Source organism: Halichoeres trimaculatus, unplaced genomic scaffold, assembly GCF_033239565.1.
Source record: "Halichoeres trimaculatus isolate MK-OKI-2021-1 unplaced genomic scaffold, fHalTri1.1 fHalTri1_scaffold_22, whole genome shotgun sequence".
Classification (NCBI taxonomy): Eukaryota; Metazoa; Chordata; class Actinopteri; order Labriformes; family Labridae; genus Halichoeres; species Halichoeres trimaculatus.
Window position 1 is genome coordinate 10305910 of NW_027437200.1, and position 24968 is coordinate 10330877.

At 41.8% G+C, this 24968-nt stretch overlaps 3 protein-coding genes across 5 annotated transcripts; all 3 read right to left on the minus strand.

Annotated features, from left to right (window-relative positions):
• Positions 1-1615: 1615 nt before the first annotated feature.
• On the minus strand, positions 1616-14449 carry sf1 (splicing factor 1). Of its 3 annotated transcripts, none has more exons than XM_074699294.1 (12): positions 14028-14449; positions 12663-12791; positions 9298-9373; positions 6205-6357; positions 5840-5929; positions 5554-5737; positions 5354-5469; positions 4898-5005; positions 4622-4817; positions 4317-4539; positions 4025-4189; positions 2011-3136 (listed from the first exon to the last, which is right to left on the minus strand). In XM_074699294.1, exons 1-12 carry the CDS (start codon positions 14269-14271, stop codon positions 2805-2807), a joined length of 2016 nt encoding a protein of 671 aa, XP_074555395.1. In that variant the 5' UTR covers positions 14272-14449; the 3' UTR covers positions 2011-2804. The 3 variants fall into 3 exon arrangements, with proteins under 3 accessions (XP_074555396.1, XP_074555395.1, XP_074555394.1); XM_074699293.1 differs by having other exon boundaries at positions 2012-3136; positions 4317-4542; XM_074699295.1 differs by lacking the exons at positions 9298-9373; positions 14028-14449 and having other exon boundaries at positions 1616-3136; positions 4317-4542; positions 12663-12785.
• A 652-nt stretch (positions 14450-15101) lies between these two features.
• rbm4.1 (RNA binding motif protein 4.1) lies at positions 15102-19832 on the minus strand. Its single transcript, XM_074662181.1, has 3 exons — positions 19727-19832; positions 18371-18794; positions 15102-17685 (listed from the first exon to the last, which is right to left on the minus strand). Exons 2-3 carry the CDS (start codon positions 18774-18776, stop codon positions 16847-16849), a joined length of 1245 nt encoding a protein of 414 aa, XP_074518282.1. The 5' UTR covers positions 18777-18794; positions 19727-19832; the 3' UTR covers positions 15102-16846.
• A 1286-nt stretch (positions 19833-21118) lies between these two features.
• LOC141784570 (RNA-binding protein 4.1-like) lies at positions 21119-24720 on the minus strand. The gene is made up of 4 exons (XM_074662420.1): positions 24609-24720; positions 23064-23491; positions 21963-22735; positions 21119-21858 (listed from the first exon to the last, which is right to left on the minus strand). Exons 2-3 carry the CDS (start codon positions 23473-23475, stop codon positions 21978-21980), a joined length of 1170 nt encoding a protein of 389 aa, XP_074518521.1. The 5' UTR covers positions 23476-23491; positions 24609-24720; the 3' UTR covers positions 21119-21858; positions 21963-21977.
• Positions 24721-24968: the final 248 nt, after the last annotated feature.

Sequence of the window (24968 nt, forward strand, 5' to 3'; positions counted from 1 at the left end):
TTTTTTATCATGTCCTCCCCTCATTTTTCTTTCATTGTGAATTTACAATTTGTAAAGCCTATAACCCTGTTTTGCAAGGAAATATATAAATGAAGTTTGTTTACATTTGCCATTAAAAAAGGATTTTACACAGCTAGTTTGTGATTCCAAGCAAAAGTAAGGGAAAGGTAATTTTTGGAATGTATTTCCTTGTGTTGTTTCTTCTGTGTTAGGACTACACAATGTCTGCAAGCAACGATGCAAAGCCAACTTCCTGTACACATTTTTTTCTTTTTTTCTTTCCTCTTCCTCTCTGTGGACACACAGTCATGTTGTGGATATTTTTTAAGAGAATAAATAAAAAGTTTGAAGGTGACTCTTGTATATAGGCATCATAGTGTATCCATCAATGTCCACATCTCTCCCTATTGTTCATCTTGTGATGTAACTGCACTTCTGTCTGGATCAGCATATTGATTTCAATGGGTAATGACTATATAAAATCCAGTGGTGGAAAACAATGAACTCAATGTACTTGAGTGCATGGGTTCTTTACTTGAGTATTACTTTTTATGTTTAACTTTCTTGTAGATTTTCTTGAATTCTTTCCGTTACAGTAAAGCCAAACATTTCACCTCCTCAGCATTTTTTTTATAATCTTCTTCTTCCTCTCCTTTTTGCTCTGGCGCTAGCTGTTAACTTTTCTTTTCTCTTTTAAAAGCTGATCTCACAGACAAGACAGTAAATGGACTTCCTGTAGGTTCTGTCTGTGGTTTTTCAGGACGGTGTTGTTGCACCTGTCTGTAGAGGATTATCCCCATGGCTGAATGAATAGCAAATAGTTTAGACTCCATTTAGTGCAGAGATGGCTATGATTATCTTCCAGAGCACCTTTGATAGTATCTTCTGCTCACCTGTGCAGAGCCCTAAACAGAGCTAAAATTTTAATCCATATGTTCATCTTAATGTAAAAAAGCTAGAAATGAAGGTTAAAAGCCAAGATGTCACAGCCAAGAGTCAATGAGCAGCTGTATGGACCAATGTTTCTAGTAATTTGGAGCTGTATATGAAGAAATATCCAGCATTTGAATTTAAAACGTAAATAATGTTTTCTAGATAAACACAATGCAACAGGGTGTACACCTGTGAATTTTTACTGCACTCATGCATCATGACGCAAGTTTTGCATTTTATTCACCACTGATCACATTCCCAAAAATACTCATGATGTATCACTATTTCCAGGACAGGCTTTTATTTTGAAATCCCTTCCTCCTGCCTGTCACATTTCCACCCAGGGTCACCTCTGCGTCATCCTAAATGTTGACAATATAAGCAGTAAGCAGCTGAGACAGAGAATGAATAAGACATTCACTCCCCTCTCCAGAATAAATCGGCTATGTGGAAATATGTCAGATTCCAGAGAAAGACGAGTCAGCAGATAAATCGGTCACAAACACAATGAAAACCAATTTGTGTCAATATTTATTATTTGAGGATAAATACACATGGTTGAGTCTGCTGATGGAAGATTGTTATTAAAGCAACCTGTCGATCCAGGTAGCCCCACCTTACGCTCCATTTCGGTGTCTGACTCTAATTTAATAAACATTGAGCTGTACTGGAGGGGCCTTGTATCTAGAGACTGAGTACATGTACTCATGAGGAAAATGTTAACATAGGGAATAAATCAGCTTAGAAAGAGGCACAGTTTCTTTTTGACTTCTGCTCAATCAGACTGCTTTTGGTTCTACAACAAGCTGGATCGCCCCCTGCTGGACATAAAAAGGTTAGAAGGAATCCAGGTTTACCAACTGTAAATCTATTTTTTAATGTCTCATAGAGACACTTATGAATGTCTGTATGGAGGCTTCCTGGAGAGTTTGTGGGACAGAGGACATCCTTGACAAAACCTGGTTATGTAACATGTAAAAGGCGCAGCCGGCCAGCAGAGCCTTGTCTGAGGGAGGAAAAAAATCTTGGCAAGCATTCAGACAAACACAGAGGGTCTCACATCCTTGAAAGGAGAAAGCAGTCTGCACTCAGAGGTGAAATGGATCAGTTTAATGCAAAACCAAGCAAGATTTCAACAGCTATTCATCCACACTCAACACAACGGACTGAATCCAGAAACAGAGTAAAACTAACATCTGTCTCCTCTAATAACTCCAGGGACAAACTGAGATCTGTGTCCTTCAGAGAGCAACACAAACACTGCACACAGCGTCAGAGCAGAGAGACAGGGATATCTTATGTTCAGCATTCAAGTAGTGCAGGAGGGGGCCAATAATCTAACCCCCCCTTTCCAACTCAATGTCACAACTGAGACGCAGGCAAGTTAACAAAAAAGAAAGAACAATTAAAAGCCTGGAAATCTGTGGAAAACAATCAGAACTACAAAAAGGTTTTCTGACAGAACTAAGAAACACTTCACGTTATTACAAAAATATTCATCTTATTCAACGTTAAGCTGACACAGGGACATGACAGGAGTATAAATCTGTGAGTGATGACTTTAGATGGATCATGCACGATGAGTTCCAATATATTATCTCCAATAATGTTGAGTTTGAGCAGAAGTTTGAAGCCGTGAGCAGAAATTAAACACCTGCTGATGTCTGAGCAGTTCTGTTTTGGTTTGCAGGTATGAGGATAGAGTACAGCGGCGATGCAGAGCGTGTCTGAGCTTTAAAAACAGGAAACTGAACTCTTTAAGTTAATTTACAAACCGAACTGACTCAGAGCAAGGATTGATAAAAAATAAAGCACTGGTTATATGTTTCTGTGAGTACACGTACAGGAGGACGACTCCTCTGAGTGGGGGGTTAATTCTGGGGGGGAGGAGGTGGGGGGGCAGGAGGCATCCCGAATGGCGGCATTCCGGGTACCCCCATACCCATCATGGTGACAAAGTTGGAAGGGTCCATGGGAGGTGGGGGAGGAGGAGGTGCATACATCATGCCTGTTGAGCCTGGAGGAGGTGGAGGGGGAGGAGGAGGGGCTCCAGGGGGCAGGGGGGGCTGGACACCAGGGGGAGGTGGCACCATGGAAGGGGTTCCCATGGGTGGAGGGGGCTGGGCACCGGAGGCTGCAGGCTGCTGGGGCTGCTGCCAGGGGGGCAGGGTGCCGGTGCCAGGGCTGGACGTGGTGGTGGTGTCTGCAGGAGAGATGAGAGCTGAACGTTAACACTTCACTGTCAATAAGACAAAGAAAACTACTCTAGTCACCACAGCAATAAGTCCAAACAGTGCTACGAGCAGTCCGTTATGACTATCTGGAAGGTGAAATCCTGCTTCATCACAAACTCTGTGTGCACTACTTGTCCAGATAAAGACCTAATGCTCTGCTCGGCATCATCACCAAAGCAGCTCTTGGTCTGCGTCAGCGTCTCTAATGTGATTTTAAGTTTGTTTTAAATACTGGTAAAAAGATAGTGTTTGTTTTCTCCAAGATTGCCTGGAAACTTGAAGGCCTTGTACTAAGTTTCACTGATGATTTGGTCTGAGTTTTGCTGTGTCATTAAAGTGATTAAATAAAACAAATAGGGGCTAAAAAACCCCAATCACTGCAGAACAAAGACTTCTTTCAAGCGTCTTCCTTCATAGAAACTTGAAATGCTGTTTTTTTCCTCCCTCCATTACATACTTTTCAGAGTTAATTGATAGTTAACTTTTTTTTTCATTTTTCAAAGACGTCCTGCCACCAGACTTATCTCATGTTAACTGAGTGAAGTTTAGTTTTTTTGTCTAATTTCTAGTAAAAGGTTGATATTAGACTTAATTTAACTTACGATCATCCAACACACCTAAAAATGGTCTTATTTTTAGATACTGGGAGCAAAAAAAAAGTCCTGGGATATTGATAAAATAATAAAAATGTCAACTATTTCAGGTATAAGGGGACCTATATATCAGATGTTTGTTTCCCAGGATGCACTGCAAACACAAACTGTGTTACTCCTTCTGGTACATTGTGTTCTTTCCACGGGCTCATGCTTATATCCAGGACTTCATGGTTTTTGTGTACAGCCTGTATGTGATCTTACTCTGTTGCCATGGCAATGGTGTACTGGTTGCCATGCTGCTAGTTGGAGGAGGGGGTGGAGCCTGCTGTTGCCATGGTGGCAGGGGTCCAGAAGGGGGAGGAGGGGGTTGGTTGCTGGGGGGAGGTGGGGGAGGTGGCATCATGCCCATTGGAGGAGGCAGCAGTCCTGAAAGGGAACCAGAAGACAAATATTATTTTGTTTGACTCAGTGATGTTTCCAAATCAGCTGTTTCTTCTTCCAGAGAGGACTCTACTTTAACAATCTGTGGTTGGACTCTCAGATTAGTTCTTACCCATGGGATGTCCATGAGGTCCTGGTCCCTGGCCCATGGGAGGAGGAGGGGGCTGCATCCAGGGGGGAGGCATGCCATTGGGATTTGGGGGCATTGGGGGTCCTCCCATGTTTGGCATTGGTGGAGGGAAACTGTGTGGTCCTCCATGACCCCCAGGTCCTCCATGCATGCCATGAAAGTTCCTGTTCTCAGTGGGCCCAGAGCTCATCCAGGGGGGTCGGTTCTGCTGAAACACAGATTTGAAATAAATACACACAAACAGGAGAGTGGGAGAGACGGTGGAGAATCGTGTGCGGCTGACTAACCGGTGGCGGTTGGCTGCCGCTGGGTCCTGAGGCCCGGGGAGCGCCTCCCTGGGTGCTGGTGTGTCCTCCCCCAGATGTGGGGACAGGAGCCTCCCCCAGCTCGGCCATGAGGGACAGATACTCTTTGTCCATTCGAGCTTTGTCTTGAGCTGACTGAGGGGGCTCTCCACCCGTTGCTCTGTGGGCAGCGAAGGAGCTGCACAGAACAAAACAAGTGTCATTCCATAAATAATCAGACACATTCAGTTAGAAGGCAAACACACACAAACACAGTACCTGGTGTATTTGCAGTCAGAGGAGATGTGTCCTGCTCCTCCACACTTGGTGCAAAGAGTTGTATTGGTGATGCTGCGAGGTTCAGCGTTCTGCCATGGACGAAGGATCCTGCAGAGACAAGGAGGAAAATAAGTCTCCTGAGCTGTTCAGAGCTTTACAGATTTCCTGTGAATTACATATCCCCCTTGATTCCATCAAGACCCTCATTGGGGTCAGATGTCATCCAGACATTTATCATGTGATTACTTTCTTACAGTCAACATGGAGTCCATGAAACTTTCAGAGGAAGACCAACTGCTTGCTGAACCTGTTTTGATTTTAGGGACTTAAAGGGCTGACTTTGGAAAGTTTACAGCAAGTTTTGCTCTGTGTAATATGACTCAGCTGAAGATCTGAGGTGTTCTGCACTGATGACTGGAATGATCATCTTTCAGGAAGCAGCTCCGCCACACTCACCTGTTATCGTCTTCTCTAAGCGTGCCGTTAAGCCTGGCCAGCTCCCTGAGCTGCATCTTCCTCAGGTCGTTCTGATCTTCAGGTGTCTCAATGCCTTGTTTCAGGATGTTTCGAATCTGCAGACAAACAAAGGTTAGAGCATTTCTTGTTTACAGAGTTTGCAGCAGTAAGATGCATGAAAACATCTTTGTTGATCCAACCTGCTCTACAGCTTTTTTCACGTTCTCCATGGTGTTGGCGGTAACGAGGGCGTGTAGCGGCTCGTCTTCTCCTGGCAACATCTGTCCGTCTTTCCGGCCGACTTTCCCCTCCTTCACTGAGCCTTTACCTCGGATCATGATCTTAGCACAGCACTCCTTCTCGATGTTTTTCAGCGTGTTACCACTAAGCGAGAAACAGAGGGACAGAGTGAAAAATCTGACTCACTTCTAGATGTTAAAATTTGTTTGAGCTGCAAAGTGCTGCTTAAAGAAAGATTCAACATACCGTGGTCCAATCAAAAGACCAACAAAGTTGATCTCTGGGTATTCATCCTGCGGGATCATCACTTTGTCATTGACTCTGGTTGCTGGAGGTCTGCAGGAAACAAACACAGGGTGAGGATTTACAGTAAGCAACAAAAAGCTCTCCTGATCCTCCTAAAAGCATCTTTATTAATATTTCATGACATTCACTGCAGCAGCATCAACATCCATCTGCCTTCTCAGACGACAAAACAGCAAACAGTAACTTGGAGATTAACAGGACTTCAACGTTACACATCCTTTAAAGTTTTCTTTTCCATGTAAAAACTAGATGTCTGAAAGGTAGGTACTAAGAATGAAAAGACAGAACAAGTGTTTAAGTCCTACTTGTAGTCTGCAGGAGGCTTGAAGTCGGGGTTCAATCCGACCATCTCAGTGATGAGGGAGTGACGCTCCTCCTCGATCTTCTTTCTTGTGCGGTACTCCCGGGTGTTTAACCGTTTCCCCTCGCTGTTGTAGATTGGCTCCGGAGAAGGAGACCTGAAACCGAACAACAAAAACAAAGAAGATCATGGTTATCTTTCTAGAGGTGGAATTCTGTTGTAAATACTCACACAGGCTCCCTACAGCTGACTACTACTTTAACAATTTCAATAAATCCAGTGGGAATATTTTAATCAATGGGTGTTGTTAAATTTAGAAAAGGGTTTGTAAATTTGGATTTACTGAGAAAACTCTCAGTTAAACTTTGTGATTCTTGGCCAGTGCAAAAAGTAAAATATGTAGGAACTCTGCACTGCCACCTCAAAGTCTAAGATCCAACTTTTTAACAGTAATGAGTAAAAAAAGGGGGGCGACCAAAGCTGTTCAGTGGTAATAAACCCAATTCTCTGAGGGGCATGAACCACACAGAATCAAAAAGCAAATACACGGCCAGAACTAAACCTGCATACAGGAGTGTTGGCCTACAGGAGAGGAAAGTTGGAGGTAAGAAAAAGAACCAGTCCTAAGCAGAACGCTGGCTGTGAGGGTCGCTGGGTGTTGACGTGGCGGGAGAGGTCCGTACCTCCCCTTGGATGCTGAAAACCTGTGTCGCTGCATTAAGGAGGCTCTGTGCTTGAAAAAGGGTTAGGCTGATGTGGGGTAATTTGGGTTAGAGAAAAGGAATTGAGATTAGGTTATCCACCTTTTCCTACGCTCTCCCAGCAGAGAGCCACATCTGTATCCATGTGATGTGAAGAAAAAAAAAGTTTTTCCTTTAAAACTTCCAACGGTGACAACCTGAAACACCCCTGGCCTGCTGGTTCTGTCACATTAGACTGGGGAGAGGTTTGTCAACTTTTTGTTGTTGCTGTGGAAATGTCTGATTATGCAGAGAAACTGTACACAGACAACAGGGACTCTAGCTAATAAAAGTTACAGACTTCCTGCAGGAAAACATCCTAAGGGAAACTATGTTATAAAAGCTGTCCACTGTTTTCCAGAACACATTTTTTCCAGACCTCAAGAGCCCAGAGGGAGATCTGGAACACCCCCCGACCTCCCTGGGTGAAAACGTTTGAGCCGCAGGATGGGAAAAAAAACAGCTGTGACCAGCAGCAAACCACTGAGGTTAAAATCTAATTTTTCATCTAATAACTGATGGGTCACTGTGAAGGCTCTGGCCTGAGATATCAAAGGAGAGAAGCTAAATTAAACCCTTTGTTAAAAACAAATGAACCAATTCATCTGAGTGTGGTTTTGAACCGTAAAGCTGAGGGAGAAATAATCAAATCTAAAAATTAAAATAAAATATTGATGGATTAAGGCGATTAGGCAAAAACCTGTTTCAGAGGAACATTTAAAACACTATGCATCATATGTGTACTCATGTTTCACATCATTCTAAGTCAGGGAGCAGAAAAGACAGTCACTGAAACCATGATGCAGAAATATCTGAAGCTAAAATGTCCTAAAATCTGAAGTTTAATCAGAAATAATTCAATAAGAAGGTGCAAATATTTAAGACAAGTGCGTTCCTGGGTGAAACTGAGATGCAGTCAAAATACACCAAGACTTACCCCTAATGGACCAAGCTATTATACTTTCTGTACCACTTCCTGCTACATCACAGAGCCAGATAAGAACAACCGGAAGAGAAGTGTTTGAGTGAACCAAGAGCTGGGTGGTAAATCACTTCATACAAGTAATTTAAAAACATTAATGCAACTCAACTTAAATTTGATAAGCTATGGTGCAGAAAAAGCTGAAAGTTAATTGATGTCTATTTGAACTTAAAGGATAAGTTCGGTTTATACAGCTTTTACATTGTTTATAGAATGAAGTAGAACAAAATACTCACCCAGAAGGCTTTCCTGATCCAAGCAGTGCTTCGGGAGATATTTAGATCCAAAATCGTGCAGCAAACGTAAACAAAGTCTTCGTCAGTTCAGGGGTCATTACAGCCACACAGCGCTGTCTGAAGTGACACAGACTGCAGCAGAGGACTAACCTGGAGCGAACCATGATGGAATATTGGTGAAAAACATGAGTTTTTGGACGATTAATGCAGTTTTAGGAGCGGCGCTGTCTATGCCTGATGGATCACATCATACGGACGTCCGCTGCACGATTTGGATCAAAATATCTCCCGAAGTACTGCTTGGATCAGGAAAGCCTTCTGGGTGAGTATTTTGTTCTACTTCATTCTATAAACAATGTAAAGCTGTATAAACCGAACTTATCCTTTGAAGCAGCTACCCAAACAATTTTGTTGAAAATGCATTCATCCTGAGTTACTAAGAGCCCCTCGAGAAAGAAGGAATCTGAAAACACCCTCAAAGACATCACTAAACATTCTATATGGCTGTAATAAATAAACACTTGTGTTACACGTCACCCAGCCCCATTCCTGAAAAAAAAAAACCCACTCTGAGCTCTTCTCCTCATCATGATCTAAGTTAAAGGCTTTGAAGTCGTCAGAAAGTCTGACCACTAACAACATCACTGAGAAAAAAAAACTGATGACTATTCTGCTGTATTTTCTTCACTTAACAAAATTAATTGTTTTGTATGTAAAGACAAATTTGTTTTAAAGAAACTGTTTCTGAAACGCAGTTTTCTACCTGTGCTCAGAGACCATACTCACCTCTGTTAAAACTATAAATCTTTCAACAGACCTACTATTAAAAACAAATCAAGATAACAAAAGCTACAGCTAGCATTAGCAGGAAATGAGCACTAATAGGCACTTCATTTGGAATGCTGAGGATCAACTCTTCTTTAGTGTTTAACTCTGACATGGTAAAAACAATTTATAGCACTGTCCTTCAGTTATAATAGCTAACTAAATGCTACATCTGCTGGCTACGACTACTATGCAATGTTAGACTGAGGCTAACAACCACACACATACAAATATACTGAAAATCAACATTTGTCTTCCAAAAAGTCAAAAGGTAGAGAAAGTGTTACTGTTCATGGGTTTAATCTTTTTCCGACCTGTCCTCAGGGTTAACAGGGATTCCCAGGTCTCCTGTACGCAGTTTACGAGTCAGGTCTTCGATCTGCAGTTGGACTGGAAGAATTCAGGTTAGGAAAGAAAAACAAGGATGGAGAGAAATGTGGTTATCATGACAACATCAGAGAGACAACGCTCTGCACATGAGAGCAGCGTCTCAAACATTACTCAGGTCAAGACAAAAAAAGGGTGAGTCTGTTAAATAAAGGGATAAAAAAATGAACATCTGGTCAAATTCTACAGCATGAAACCACTTACTGAGCATGTCAGAGGATCAGAGGTGTTTACGTTAGCAGAAACAGAACTATCCTTTACTCAGACAACGATTAAACATGGCAACATATCAGTCAATGTCTAGACCATGATTCCTAAAAATGCAGCCAAATGTTCCAATTCAAAGCTGTGGGTTTGGTGCTTTGTTGTTGGGTTACTGATGTGTTTGGTGGCTTTGGCATTTTCAGGACACATGGGGTCTAAAAATCACTGATTGCTCTCTTTGTTCAGCATGTTTCAGAAACAAGAAGGTGATCACAGTCTCTCTTTGCACTCCACAGATCTAACACTGAGGGCCTGCAGTGACAGAGACATCTCTTACATTTAGAAGGCAATGAAGAAATCAGTCATCCCATGCACAGTATGATAGTTGGAATGAAATTCCCCAAACACAGAGAGCTTCACTGGTCACTGTGAGGATTACTCTGGATTATAGGGATGAATACAGGCCCTGTGAATTGTGCTTCACATTTTAAAAGCGCTTCCCTTGTTTTTTAAAGGAGATCTACTGTATGAGCAAAGGAAACGGCAAGTGTGACATAAGGAGGTGGGCACAGATGAACGTTTACATACCAGAGAACAACAACCATTACCAATGAGTGAACAACATCAATAACAATGTCAGTTATTGACATAAAGGACTCATCTGCTTCAGAATACCCCGCTGAGGGCCTGTGAAGGCAGCATGTTGGTGCTACACTGCTGCTGGAAGGCATCTTTGACTCAAAACCAACCACAACATACAGTCTAATGAAGAGCACATCAAGTGGTTCTCAATTTGCAAACAAAGGAGTTGTTCCCATGCCAGAATCAGAATCAAGTTGGAGTGGTTACCTTTCACATTTGAAACGTTGCCGTACCAATGCCCAATACCTGGCAACTGATATCAGTATCCAACGGTACCAATTTTGGGTACTTTTGTGTGTTAATGTGGTAATAATTATTAAGTGGTTTAATGATAAAATCTGAAACTTTGTCCATTTAACATATTTATTTCTCAATATATAAGCTTGCAATGCTGTATTCATGTCTAGCACGGAAATTTGCCTACTCTTCCACTCCCTCTTGGTCACAAAGATGTGACCAGGTACCTAAACATGGTCCTGTCTGATTTCATGTGAATCAAACAGTACAGATCGTATTTCGATCTGTACCTATTAGGGCTGCAGTTATCGAATATTTTATTATTCGAGTATTCTACTTAAAATCCCATCGATTAATCGAGTTATCGGATAAAATACATTTTTGTTTAGTTGAAGAGCAGTTATTTATCAAATGAAAAGTTTTCTCTTTAAGAAATAGTCTTTTCTGACACAGCATGTCAATAAGAGCACTTGCTTTGGTAGCTCCACAATTTGTAAACACACTTTGACACATTTTTTTTGCCTTGTACATCTCATCAAATGTTGCTGACCCAAATGGCACCGTTTCGTAGAATGACCCATTAGTCTCCAAACTCCAAAAAAAGAAGCTAGATTTGTTGCTAGTTGCTATTTTGTATAAGAGGTAGCTTGAGGGGTCTGAAAACTCTCTTAATATGGCTTCAGCTCTATTTGAAATACCACTCTTTGATCTTTTTTTAAAAATTGAACGATTCCTCGAGGGGGAGAAAATTACTCGATGTTTTTGTAATCGAGTACCTCGAATCATTCGAGGAAACATTTCAGCTCTAGTACCAATTAAAGTACCTAATTGGGTACCCATCCCTAGAAACAAGTGGTATCACCCATGATGCTTTGCTGCTGGGGTTCTAAATCTTAATCTTTATTTATAACAGTCCATCAAGTTTAAAAGCTGGCATCCAACAGTTACTGAAGAGCTCATTTCAGGTTGGTGCCGGGGGGGGGGGTTGGTGCGTTGGTGCCCTTCATTTTTAAGCCATGCATGGTTCACATTATGTCACATTTGTGCTCTTAGGTTAGAACAGATTTTCCATACTACGTTTGGTCTCTGGATCCATTTTTATGTCATGTTTATGTTGGACTTAGTTCGTTCTGTATCTCCAAATACAAGCCAAAACGTGTCCTAACAAAAGAGACAACAATTTGGATTGCCCTGCTCTGTTTAAGATGATTGAACATGCAATGATAACAAACATAGCTACAGCTAATGTTACATCAGCCAGCTTATAGGATCAAGCATACCAGACTTAAAAACATAAAGTTCCACTTCATAACTTGCCTTGAAAATTCCTTTATGGATAGAGCAAGAACCTGTCAGCTGTTGTTCATCACCATTTCTCTTTTTATGTTTGATTTCTGTCTGGTAGTCCTGCTAGATGGTAAAGTAGAAGTGAAAAGTATATCTGCAGTGACTAATTCACTTTTTTTTTATTCCAGATTGCATACACAGACTGATTCGGTATTGGAACATCTCCTGTTTCATTAAAGTGATTGTTTTGACTAAGCCACAAGAAAGGCACAAATGGGCTCTTCATCCTTTGTTTTGTACTCTAAATAAAAATGTTTGATAGCCATTGAAGCAGCATTGCTCACACTTAGAGCAGAATAAACAGCAGCACATTTCAGCATATTAGGACATTATGGGTAAACGCCTCCATGCACAAGAACAATACTGATGACGTGTGTAAAGGGATCAGGCAAGACAGTGAGCAGTGACCTGCAGCTCAGGGACAGGTAGCAGCAAGCAGTGGTGTTTAATCATCTATCTCAGACTCTTTTGGCTAATGGCTGCCCACTGGTATGCAAACAGTGAGACCACAGATACGCTTCCAATAAAAAGAGAAATCACCTCAGTCAACATTATACATCACATTATCAGAATAATCATAGACCACAAGAGGTTAATTCTTTGTCTCAACAGTTGGAGCATGAAGACATATCCCAGTTTGTGTGACTGGTTAATGAAGGAGTTCATTATGATCTTTAAACACATCTTGTGGGTGCCATTTACAGCTCTAACTGTTGGGGACTCATTAAATAGAAACAACATTTGTACTGATATGAAAAAAAGCTATAACCCTAACTTAATATGGGACATACCATAAAACCAAACTGCATTTACAAAATAAATGGGATTGATACAAAAAAACAGATGCTTCTTGAATATTTACCTATATAGGCTCGCTCCTGGTCCCGGGTCAGGCCAGGGGGAATGACAGTGGGCATGCCCGGTATGACCGTCTTCTGATCTGGTGTCTCGCTGCTCCAACGACTCTTCTTTCGTTGCTTCTTGGAAAAATCTACAGAAAGAAACAGAGGATGATAATCTTTAGATACTCTGATTGTTTTAATCAAGGGTTTGTGTCCTTTACCTTTCTTGTGAAACAAAAAAAAATGAATTGAAAAAGTTAACTGTTGTTGCCTTTTCATGGTGACACAGATGACAACAATCCAGCACTATCCCATCTCTAGGAAATTGAATCACTCATTTAATCTCTGACTACATCAAACAAAAGCTGATAAGCTAATGCAGTGTTAGAACATGTATTTACATCCAGCTCTGCATTAACTCGTTGCCAAAACAGCATGGAAGAGGATGGGAGACTCCAAATTTTGCACAAAATCTTCTTTAGCAAATCAATCAGATTCACGTTGGGGTTAAGGCCTGGACTGGTAGTGACTAATCCATGTGTGAAAATGATCTACTGTGCTTCCTCAATCACTGTTGCATAGTTTAATGTCTAATGAGTTCTGACACTGCTGTCTTGGAAGAAATACCCACTGACACAAAAACCACAATATTCATAATATTAAGCTAGTCAGCTGACCTCACCTGTTGGGCACGTGACATTGCTTTAACCTCCCTCCTTTCCCTGATGCACCCATCATTGCGGAAATGGGTAAATCCAGACGAATCAAACCACATGACTTTCTGCCGTAGCTCAAGAGTTCAGTCCTTATGCTCCCTAGTACATTTAAACCTTGTGCTCTGAGTGGAACTGTTCATGCTTTTACGGTTTTCTTTGCCATAAACGTTATTGTTAATTTATCAAACTCTGAACTAATCTCGCTTAAGATTTCTGACCACGAGATGGTTGAACTACAATCATCCCAGATTTGTGAACTGGACCAATTTATGTAGCTTTAACAATCTGCTTCATTGACTTCTTTGCTTGCTGCTGGTCAATAATTTAGCCCATTGGATACACTGTAACATGACCACAAGATAGGCTACGCCACGGTTGTTAATGCTTGGGAGTGAGCCAAAAGTACATATTACTACTACCAAAAATAATAAAAACTCATTTTCAGTAGAAGAAGAGCTGGATTCCAGTTAAGTCAGATTCTTAATTACACAGCTGTGCAAACTAGCCGCTTTAGCATCAGAACCAACACTGGCAGTCTCCATTTCGTGTCAGGACCATAGACTGGCCAGGACCTGATGTGAGGCCTCATCAAACGGCCCTGAGCTATATTAGCAGCTTAGCCTGTGCTAATTCCAACGGACGTTAACTATTACTAAACAATCACCGTACCTTGTCCTCCAACGTTAGACGGTTGCTGTGGAACTTGGGCCGCAAATCCTGCTGCGGGATTGAACTGTGGGAATGCGGCGGTTGGCATCGGGGGCTGAAAGGCTTGTAGCGAGGGAAAGGATGCAGGAGGCCCTGGTGTGGGCATCAGTCCGTTCCCCGCTCCGGGCCCGGCGTCGAACCCTCGTTTTGCGCCAATGCTGGGATGCAACTTCCCGAGAGGAGTTGCGTTAGCTCCCGTTGCCATTGTCAATGTACTCCAATGGCTTACTCACCTCTGAATAAATATTACTTCGTCTCAATTACTCAAAATCAAAAAAAGTGTAACCTGTTTATGAATGTACTCCTGCTCTCCACCTCAAATTAATCTCCTCAAAATGGCGCCCACATGAAAACCACAAAAGATGACTCCTTTGAAGAAGGAGGAGCTTCTCTAGAATACACCTTATTCATTGGCCAGAGTTCGCCCGCCTTGATATATAATTGGCTAAGCAAAACCTGTTGTCGCCTTTATCCTTTACGGTGATTGGCTTGAATAACAATCATTCACATTACATTCCCACCCAGCTCAATCCAATCGGTTTACAAGGAAAGGGGATTGGCTACGCTTAAAGCAGTATTCCATGATATTAGATGGGTTTTCATTTCATTTTCAATGGGTTTAAAGTTTCTGATCTGATCGGTCAAATTCTAAGGCAAATAATTAACATTTAGATGCAGATATAAATCCAAAATTATCAACAATGAACAGTTGGGGGGAAAACCCGGAGTGTACCCTTGGCTGCCCAGCTATGATGGGTATGTAGACTAGTTTTGATGTATTTATATCCATGTGTGCTTCTCAAGTATTGCAAATATTGCAATGACATGTTTTTTGTTTTGTTTTTTACATTAAGCTTAAACTGTATTCCATGTCTCTTTCCAGTTTTTAAGTTTATCTAAGTTAATTTTAGACACCTCATTAACCAGAAGTAACATCTGCTATACATATTCATGTTTAGACTTGACATTTTGCTCTTAACTATGAATACTGTTTAACAATAAACCCAACAACAACAAACAGACTTGAGATGCACAGATTACTTTATTTCAGTGTTGAAGTTAGAAACCAAGAAATACAGTGTTGGCGTAAAGGTCATTTTAGTCATAAAGCTGGATTTTTCAATGTGAGGCTTCACATTTATAACAGCATTAAAAGTAAAATTCTGCAACTATAAAATGATTAAAAGAAAAATTAAAAAAAGATACAGCTTCATTAAAAGTTCAACTAAATTTCACAGAAAGGAATCACACAACCCAGCAACAAAAAAGAAACCATTTCTAACCACTGTGAAGACCTATATTTGGTAAAAGAGCAACAGTCCACAGGTTAAACAATGTAAGTGTTGAAGTGTACAGAATTCAAATGTATTTTGTTTCACGTATAAAGAAACAGCAAGCGTTTTCAGACTAAGAGTTGATGCTGAAAGAAATGTAAAAGATCTCCTTTAGATTTCCTTTCACATTACAGTAATGGAAACATGAAACAATCAAACACATCTTGAGAAACCAGCATCTTTGAAAACCTAAGTCACCTTTCAAGCTCTGTCATGATCAATCAATCAATCCAAACAAACAGCTCCGAACACGCCATCCATCATCTTGTTGATCTTCTTTTACATGATGTGATCATACTAACCACCTGTTGATGTAAAGACTTGCTGGTTCTTCCAGTGTACAAATTGGTGAATGAAAATGCAGCCAAAACTCTTTGGTCTGAAAACGCCAATGTTTACAAAACACCACAATGCACAAAGATATTCACAAGATACTGCCTACAAAATGTCTCTAATGTAACTCTAAAGGTGTATTTAGACCAAAAGTGAAGCAAATTTACACCTTGCATAACTCACCCAGGTTTGACAGAGGGAATTCAGTTTGCTGGTTTTATCAAAGTATCTAATATTCACCCTCTGAAATACAAACTATTTGTCTCCATGAACTATAGTCACTCAAAGCCTGTTCAATTTAACCTGTCATTTGTCTTTGGTAAGTGGCAGTTTCGTTTCATCTAAACAATTCACAAACCTTTTTAAATCTGGCTTACAGTGGTCTCAAAAAAGTGATTCTGCTGATATTTCACTGAAACAAACAGGTCCAAATAACGGTGAATTAACCACATTGAGGAGCTCCGACAAATGGAAAGATGTGACAAGCCAAGATCTTTGTCATGCTGTTTTTTAAACTGGAGTTTGGCTTCACTGTTTCCGATATAGTTTAAAGACCTTGGAGCACATAGGCTTCTGCAGCTAGGTTCCTTTTTTCAACTGAGTAGAAAATCACATGATTTGTTGAGAAAGGCACAAATCTCCAAGTTTGCATGAACTTTGTTCATTATCCCCAAATTTGCTTTTCTTTCTTCATCTGAAAACACCTTAAGACTTACCTTAAAGCATGCACTAACTCAGTTTGTTTCTATCAAGTAAGTCAAAATAATAATCATGTAGCTCACCTCATCGATCAGGCTGAAGATAAGATAAATGTCTGCACACTGACACTAAGGCGAGGCTATCTCAGAGCTGCACTAACACCACAACATTTAAATATGACAATGAAAGCGTTAGCTGTACTGCATTTTGAAGAATTACCTGGAATGACTAGTCAGCTGTTGTGATTTCTGAGCTATATTCTTACTGCCAACACCTGTTACATGCTGATGACTGACGTGTACCTCTAATATAACCACTGAGATAACTGTTTAATTTTCAATCGATCCAATGGCACTTAGGCTATCCTGTCCTGTAAGTGTCACCCAGCTTCCACCAGGCTTTATAAGACAAACATTAGTATGGATATCGTGCCCGCTCAGCCGAGTCCCGCGTTAGGTCGTAGGCAGAACTTCTTTGGTGGGTCGCCGGAGAAAGGCGCGAGCGCTCGTATGCGTATCCATCCGCCTCGGGAGGAACTCTCCGAATCGGACTCCGCTCACGTGTGTAGTATGAGGAGACCGGGGCTGGAGGAGGAGGGAGGGGAGGGCACTCGTACGGGTCAAGGCTGGAGGGGGGCAGACGTTCTCTCGCTAAACCCGTGGAGGAGGTTGGAGGAGGAGCAGGCATGGGGACAGCGCGACGATCTTCGAAATAACTGGCCCTGTATTTTTCATAGTAGTCCACGACCCCGTACGGATCCCGGTCCTCATAGGGCGACCGTCGCATCGGGTAGGAGGGAACCGCGCCATAGTACGAGCTGCTGCTCCTGTAAGCCGCTTCGCTGCCGTACATCCGAGCCATGCTATGGTCAGGAACGGCGCTAATGCCATAACCTGGGGGCGGCCCGTATCTCATTGCACTCTCGTAGCCTGATCCCCGTCTGTACGCTGCCATGGCGCTGCTGTGAGCAGCACCCCGTGGAAAACCATGAACAGGAGGGTAGCCAGGACCGTAATCTGGCTCCCCGCTGAAGCTGGGATGATAACCCCTGCTGTGACCACGCCCGCCAAATCTCGAGTCATCATATCCTTCCGAGTTTGGCTCTGAGCCATTTCTGTGGTAGCCGTTTTGGTCTAGAGGGCACTCTTTGGACCAGTGGCCTTCCTGCCCGCAACGATAACAACCCGATCTGTCTCCCATTCCCGGCGCAGTACGCAGGCGGCTAGTCGAAAGCTTCACGCTCATCAGCTTGCCTTTAAGAGAAAAGACTCAATGAGGACTTATACCTGCATTGATACCAAGTCACAAAACATTTCCTGCTTGGAACAAAGACCCTTCCAATTTACGGCTCCTCTAAGAAACTGGACTGTCTCAGAATGTCAGTGAAACAAGGCTAAAAATAGTCATTAAAGCTGAAATCCGTAACTTTCGCATATTTTTCCTCATGCAGTGACAATCAAACTGATGTTAACAATTATCGATTCAAATTAGTTGGAAAAATTGGCTCCTTCTACTCATAAAATGAACAGTGAATTTTACCGCTCAAGATCACTCATAGTGACTTGTTTGGTTGTTGATCATATAATCATGTATGCATGCTACGGCTTTTAACTTGAACCATGAGACTGACACTTTCTCTCAAAACTGAAATTAAACACCACAAGTATCCACATCGAGGGTTCATTCAACCCTTTGCTGCAGGATTTGATTTGCAAAGGAACAGATACGCGTTAAATAGACTGTACTTACCAATCATTTTACGGATACCAGCTTTAAAGAAAGTCAACTCATTGCTGCCTCTCTACCTTCAACTTATTGTTATACCTCAACCTTCCTTTTACTCACCTGTGATCCATCCGTAACTTTGCTATCAATTCACAAGGACAGAATTTAGCATTCTTGATGCAATATCTTAAAAGGAAACGACCAAAAGTTCACCTTTAAAAGCTGTGTTGTCTAACTGATTAATGGCCTCCATTGCATCCTCCATCCGATCCATGTGAACAAACGCATAGTTCTTCACGATGTCACACTCCAGCACAGTTCCGTACTCTTCAAACTTGGCCCTCAGCTCCTGGTTGGTGCAGGCGATGTTTCCCACATGTAGTTTAGTGGAACCTCTGGACTTGCCTCGGCTCAGCTCTACGTTCATCGGCTGACCGTTCAGCTCATAGTGGTGGAGGTTGCTGATGGCTTCTTCTGCCTCGGATTTGTCGTCCATGTGCACAAAGCCAAAGTTCTTGACAATGGTGCACTCTGCGATCTTTCCATACTGGGAGAAGAGAGAGCGGAGTTCGTCCGATGTGGTTTCCTGGGCCAAGTTCCCGATGAATATTTTCACCATTTTGAAGGGTCAAAGTCACTGAGAGAAGACAGGAAATAATGCTTAGTATCACATTGACTTGGCCTGAGAGTAGGTTTGCTCGCACACAAACAAACTGCTTTCAGCAGCTTGCATTCTACACTCCTACAATTTAATTTAGCAGACACTTTTGTCCAGAGCGATGTACAACACAGCAATAACTCAGACAGAAGGGAAAACCTTACTTATTGCGACGAAGTGCTACATGTTATTTGGCTGTAGGTGCTGCCATCAAGTACAGGAAGATATTTTTTTTGCATCAACATGAATTTATGTTTAACAGATAAACTCATATTTTACTCTAAAATTCCTACCAGTGGTGTAAAAAATGTAAGAAATCCGTCTCTCTGCATTCTCATTTTGTAAGATTAATTCATTATAATATTAAAGATCTACTTGTGTCTTGTCTATGTTGGGGTGATTTAAACAGATGATATAAATCTTTGTGTAAAACGTATTATCTGCACCTTTCATCCCCAGCAGAACACAGAGACTATTTTTCATTCTTTACGTTTTGCCTCATTTAGCAGGTCTGAAGTTACTTTACTTTAGGAAGCCATGCAAACATGGAGCAGCTCCTCGCACGGTGTTTCTGTCCTCATCGCATGCTGCACGACTTGCCCAAGCTAACATTAGATATTTTATCAGAACTATGGGTTCTTATTTAACAGGTCAACGTCTCTGAGCTCTGAGTGGATTACTCTGCGAGGAAAGTGAAGTATCGCTCATTTTCGGGTTTTCAGCCTTTTTCACACGCTGCACGCCCTTAGCCAATGAAGCTATATCTTAGCTTAGCATTCACATCTATTTCGCATGTATATTTTTCTTCTTCAATACAGGCCTAGGTAACCTTGATAGCTAGCGCATATTATTTGTGTAGCTTATCTGACATCTTTGCGGACATGTTCATTGTAACATTGGTGAAATCTTACCTTGTAAAGCGGCAGAGCGCGTTGGACCCTCAGAGAATGGAATGACTGCCGGGCTGCGTCCCAACACTTACACACACCGGGCAAGGTTCCAATATGAATGTAGTGATACATAAATTAATTTATTTTTCAAGATGCGATTGCAGTAAGGGGTCAAAACGCTCAAGATAAGCTTTTATAAAGGCGCACCCGGTGTATGTGTGTGAACACAGACTACCTTAAAAGATGAATTTAGTTATTTTCCATCTCATACACCAAACTAACATCAGCTACAGAAGCCTGAAGTGGACATGAAGCAATGTATTTTATTCTTGTAGTTAAACTATCATAAATAGTGAATTTTAATGGTTTTAAATCATCAAATCCTTTTACATTTCAGTTTATATGAAGATAAACAAAGACACCAGTATGTCTATGGCAACTCGCTGAACTTTGAGATACATTCAAACATGCTTTTTGTCCATTCTGGCTGAGAATCCTTGGCAAAACGAATGAGATTTCATCGAAAACTAGCGAGTCAACATAGTGTTTAGTCTTGGAATTACAAAAAAAATGTTTGATACTTTGTGATTGGTCATCGTAAAACTAAAGTCTGTCATTTTTTTACGTAGCAGTACTTTATAAAGAAAGACGATGGATCATGTAAAGCTATTACAGGGGCGCAAAAGATACAGAATAAAGACTACAAAAATACCACAATACACCCTCTTTAAACAAACAGTCCTCCAACTTTATATTTGAAGCTCCTGTGAAGACTTTCTCTGTTTATAAAGTTGCCCGAAATTACTATTAATGCCACTGTATTAGTTTAAAAAGCAAACAAGATTATTATCCAGGGAAGCAACTTTTTCTGCACTTATTTTCTGAAGTCTGAATCATTGTCAGAGGGTAGGTGTCATGTGTGCTTCTAAAACAGCTTCTCTTATGTTTCACTGGAAGGGTCCTCAACGAGTGATACATTTAATGGTACAGACTAGTCCATGGTCAACATAGACCATTCAATCCACAGGAGCGCCAAGTCTGACACAGACCTAAAGTTCCTCTAAGGAGCTTTAATAAAGGCAGTCTTCAGTCACATCCCCGAACAAACAATAACATGTATAATGGAACAGAACTGAAGCAAGTCGACACCAAAGTAACTTTGGCTTTATTAAAAATCACTTTCATTTGAGATTTTAATGTGTGCTGGTACTTTTACAGCTAGTATGAAAAATACAAACTTCAAATCCTACTCTATATTTGCAAAACAAACAAAGGCACCTTCAACAAAACACAGGTGCCCCCTGACTCACACATGACCAAGCCCTGAGTCCTTCCTCACATCCATTCATTCACTGAGACAATGAACACCCGTCCCAAACAAAAAACTAAGACCCGACAGGTTATTTTCTTTCGTCAGCTGAGGGCAAAAGTAAGAGAACACAAATTCAGGATGATAATGTTTCACTTTTCAAATCAGACAATATTCTTCTTTTGGTGTTACCCAGCCAAACTTTTGTGTTACGTTCAGCAGGAACACCATTAAGTGTTAAATAATAGTTAAAATTTGTGGATAAGCCTTTGACTTAGTCAAAATGAAAAGGCTGGAATGTTTGAGATTATCTGACTTACTTTAGATCCAACCTTAATTCTCAGTTGGTTTCATCGTCTCTGCTTTTGTTAAACATCTGTCACTATAATGGACTAAGATAAGCTCAGATCTGTGTCTGTAAAGAAGATAAGATTCAAACCAGCACAAGTTTACACTCATCTCATTAAAACAAAAAATAAATGTTAACATACATCCATGAAAATTTTTTTTTTTGTCTAAATGACAAAAAAAGCCAAAAAGTGAGTTTTACAATTTGCCTGAAGTGAAGGAGAAACACAGGTAGGACCAAATAAAAAGAAATGGCTAAAATCTGAAACAAAAGCTGCAAAGAGAGTGAAAAAAATATTGTTTTTATACATCACAAGAGTCAATGCAGTTTGCAAATTATAGTGACTGAAGGTGCGATTTATCAGTTGGTAACTAGAGTTCAAGTTGCTCAAAGATCTTTCAATCTGAATTTCTGGGTCCTTCTGCTTTACAGATGGAACTCTGTTGATCTTGAGTATCGATGGGGAAGGAAAATTCCTGCAGTTCACAAACAAACCTGGAAAGAAAGAAGAAACCAGACATTGAAGAAACCATTCCAACGTGCAACCTCCCACTGATCAGTACTGCATGTTTACATGGCTTTTCAAAGACGCTGCTCACCTTGGTATTGTGTCTTCAGTATGGCGCATAGCGCGGCGTGTAAGGGTCCTTAGGCCGTGAAGCAGCATAGGAGCTTCTGGATGCCGACAAAGGAGACAGACGTGTTCGCTCATAGCTGTAGGCTGAGGCGGGGATCGGCACTCGTCTGATGGGGCTGCGGTCTCGTGCATAGTAAGCGGCGGTGGCGGCGGCTGCAGCTGCAGAGGCTGCTGTAGGAGGAGGCAGAGGCCGACGTTCATATGGATCTAAACTGGATGAAAGCTTTGAGAGGGAGGAAGAGGGAGGAGGGGGAGGAGGGATATAGGACATGCGACGATCCTCGAAATAGCTTGCGCCATAAGGGCGAGCTCTGTATTTCTCATAGTAGTCAAAACTGCTGTAGATGCGTTCCCGCTCATAAGCCGATGACCTCTCAGGGTAGGAGCTTGGCGGCCTGTACCGATCCCCCAGCTCAGCGCTGTAGCTGCTGAGCCTACGAGGGGGAGGTGGAATCCCACCTAAGTAACTAGCTCGACTATACGCAGAGCCACCCATGTAATCATCTGCTGGAGGTGCGGCCATCCCGTAGCTGCCCCTGCCATAACCTGGGGGACCGCGTGGGGGCCCCCGGCCACTGCGACCTCTTGGGCCATCACCGTGGCTACCATTCCGACCGACGTGACAGTCTTTCGACCAGTGACCATGTTTCCCACAGACATAGCAGCCGGTATGATCTCCCATTCCTGGGGCCGTGCGGAGCCGACTGGTGGACAGCTGTACGTTCATCAGCTTGCCTTGTGAGGAGAGAGAAGACACGCATGAGACCGAGGGAATCTGAAACGCAAAGCGTCTTACCGACTATCAGAAACCTTGAATGCATTGACGGACAATCACAGAGCGAAGCGATAACCTGACGCGGCAGGTGCAGGGGACTTTATGCCATTGCTTATTCACCGGTACCAGTGCAACTTGTTTACCAAGAGACAAACTTACAAGTGATTCATTTCAGTTCACCTGGTCTTTAAAAATATCATTTAGTGGATTTCACTTGTTACGAGAGCTCTATGGCCCCAGAACTACAAACAGCACAGGACCACTAGCTCCCCCAGCGCAAGAGTTCACCTTTAAAGGCCGTGTTGTCCATCTTTTCGATGGCCTCCATAGCGTCCTCCATTCGCTCCATGTGCACAAAGGCGTAATCCTTCACTATGTCGCACTCCACCACTGGGCCAAACTCTTCAAACTTGGCCTTCAGCATTTCACAGTCAACGTTGTCGCCAAGGTTGCTGACATGAAGCTTGGTGGTGGACTTGGGCCTCCCTTTGCTCATCTCCACATTCATGCGCCAGCCATGCAGCTGGTGCTGGTGGAGGTTCCTGATGGCCTCCTCTGCTTCTGACGTGTTGCTCATGTGCACAAAACCATAGTTTTTGACAATGTCGCATTCTGTGACTTCGCCATACTTCTCAAAGAGTTCACGCAGCTCATTAGCCGTGGCGTTGCAAGCCAGGTTGCCGATAAAAATTTTCACCATGATGACGATCTGTGTCCTGGAGGAATAAGAGAAATGTGTCAAACTGTAAAATCACAACCACGATTTCACTGTGCACTAGCAAAGGCTGTGACATTTGAGTATCATCTGTTCCTTTAGGCTCAGAAATTAAAACCCTAATAAAAAAAGTTAAAAATGTTGTTGTGGAATGATTACTGGGGATGGGAGAGACAAGCACTGCTGGATCTTGCAATATAAAGGCGTGGCCAAGTTTCTTCCAGGTCATACAGCTTCACTAAAGGTTAGAATCTCTCATACTGTTAATGCACAGCTCTTACAGATCTGAGATGTGTGAGAACATCCTATAGTAAAGGATATATTTTAGGTCTAACCTGTGAATTCTGCACATTTACGACTTGTGTGTTGGTCATTTACATATTTATGGAAGTTAAATAGTTCTTTACATATTTTGTTAAGCTTGTTAATGCTTCTTATATTCTATTTCATATATCCTGATAGCAATGTGTGCACAATTCACTTGCTGCTGTAATTCTGTACATTTCCCTGTCAGACAAGTTAAGGATTATCTTATCCCAGTATAACAGATGTTCACATAAAAACTTAGTATCATCCGGTCTTGCAAACCCACGACATACCACCTAACATTTTTAATCAACAGTAGAAAAACTGCATTTCTCACTTTAATGCTTAATGCACCTCGAGATTTGTATGCTCTAAAAGTGAAATGTTCCAGGGTTAATTTCGGTCTTCACCTGAAACAAACTCTGGCGTTTTTACAACTGAAAGGTAAACAAGCGGAAAGGCTAACGTCAGCTAAAGAGCTAACACTGACGTAATTAGGAAATTAAAGCGTTTTTACGCCATGTGCCCAACGTCGCTGTCTTTGCGATCCCAAACGGCTGCCATACTTATTTTAATATAAATTTTAATAAAACGAAGTAATATTTAAAGCTGGTAAAACTGCAATTTTTCGAGGAGCTAACTTACTTCCTACCTAGCCTAGCTCTTGCACCTAAGAGGAACGTCACCATGAAAAGATCCCAGCGTTCACCTTTAGGATCAGGTTTTCTTTATCTCTAGCCGTTTTTCCTTACATATTAATCTTTCTAACTCGTTCTTAGTATCACAGTTTACATAAAAACCTCGTAACCAACCTCAGAAACGTCGTAGGCCTTGAAAGCAATGAATGAAAGTGAAATGACGAAGCTGCTGCCGCGTCTTTACTTTTAGCTCCCGCTTCTTTGTCGCCACCTACTGTTCGGGGGTATGTCCTGCAAAAACACAGCATGGCAAGCATAATACTTTGAAAACTACACTTATTTACACCCTTTTCTGGTGCCTTCCAATGTGCTAAACAAGTTAACCAAGAGCACTTTAGCTCTCCTATAAGTCGTCATACTACTTGTATTCTCTATTCTTCATTCTTTATCTTTTATTTGGATCCCCATTAGCTTTCATAAAACGTTTGCTAGTCTTCATGGAGTCCACACAACCATATAAAAATAAGGTAACAT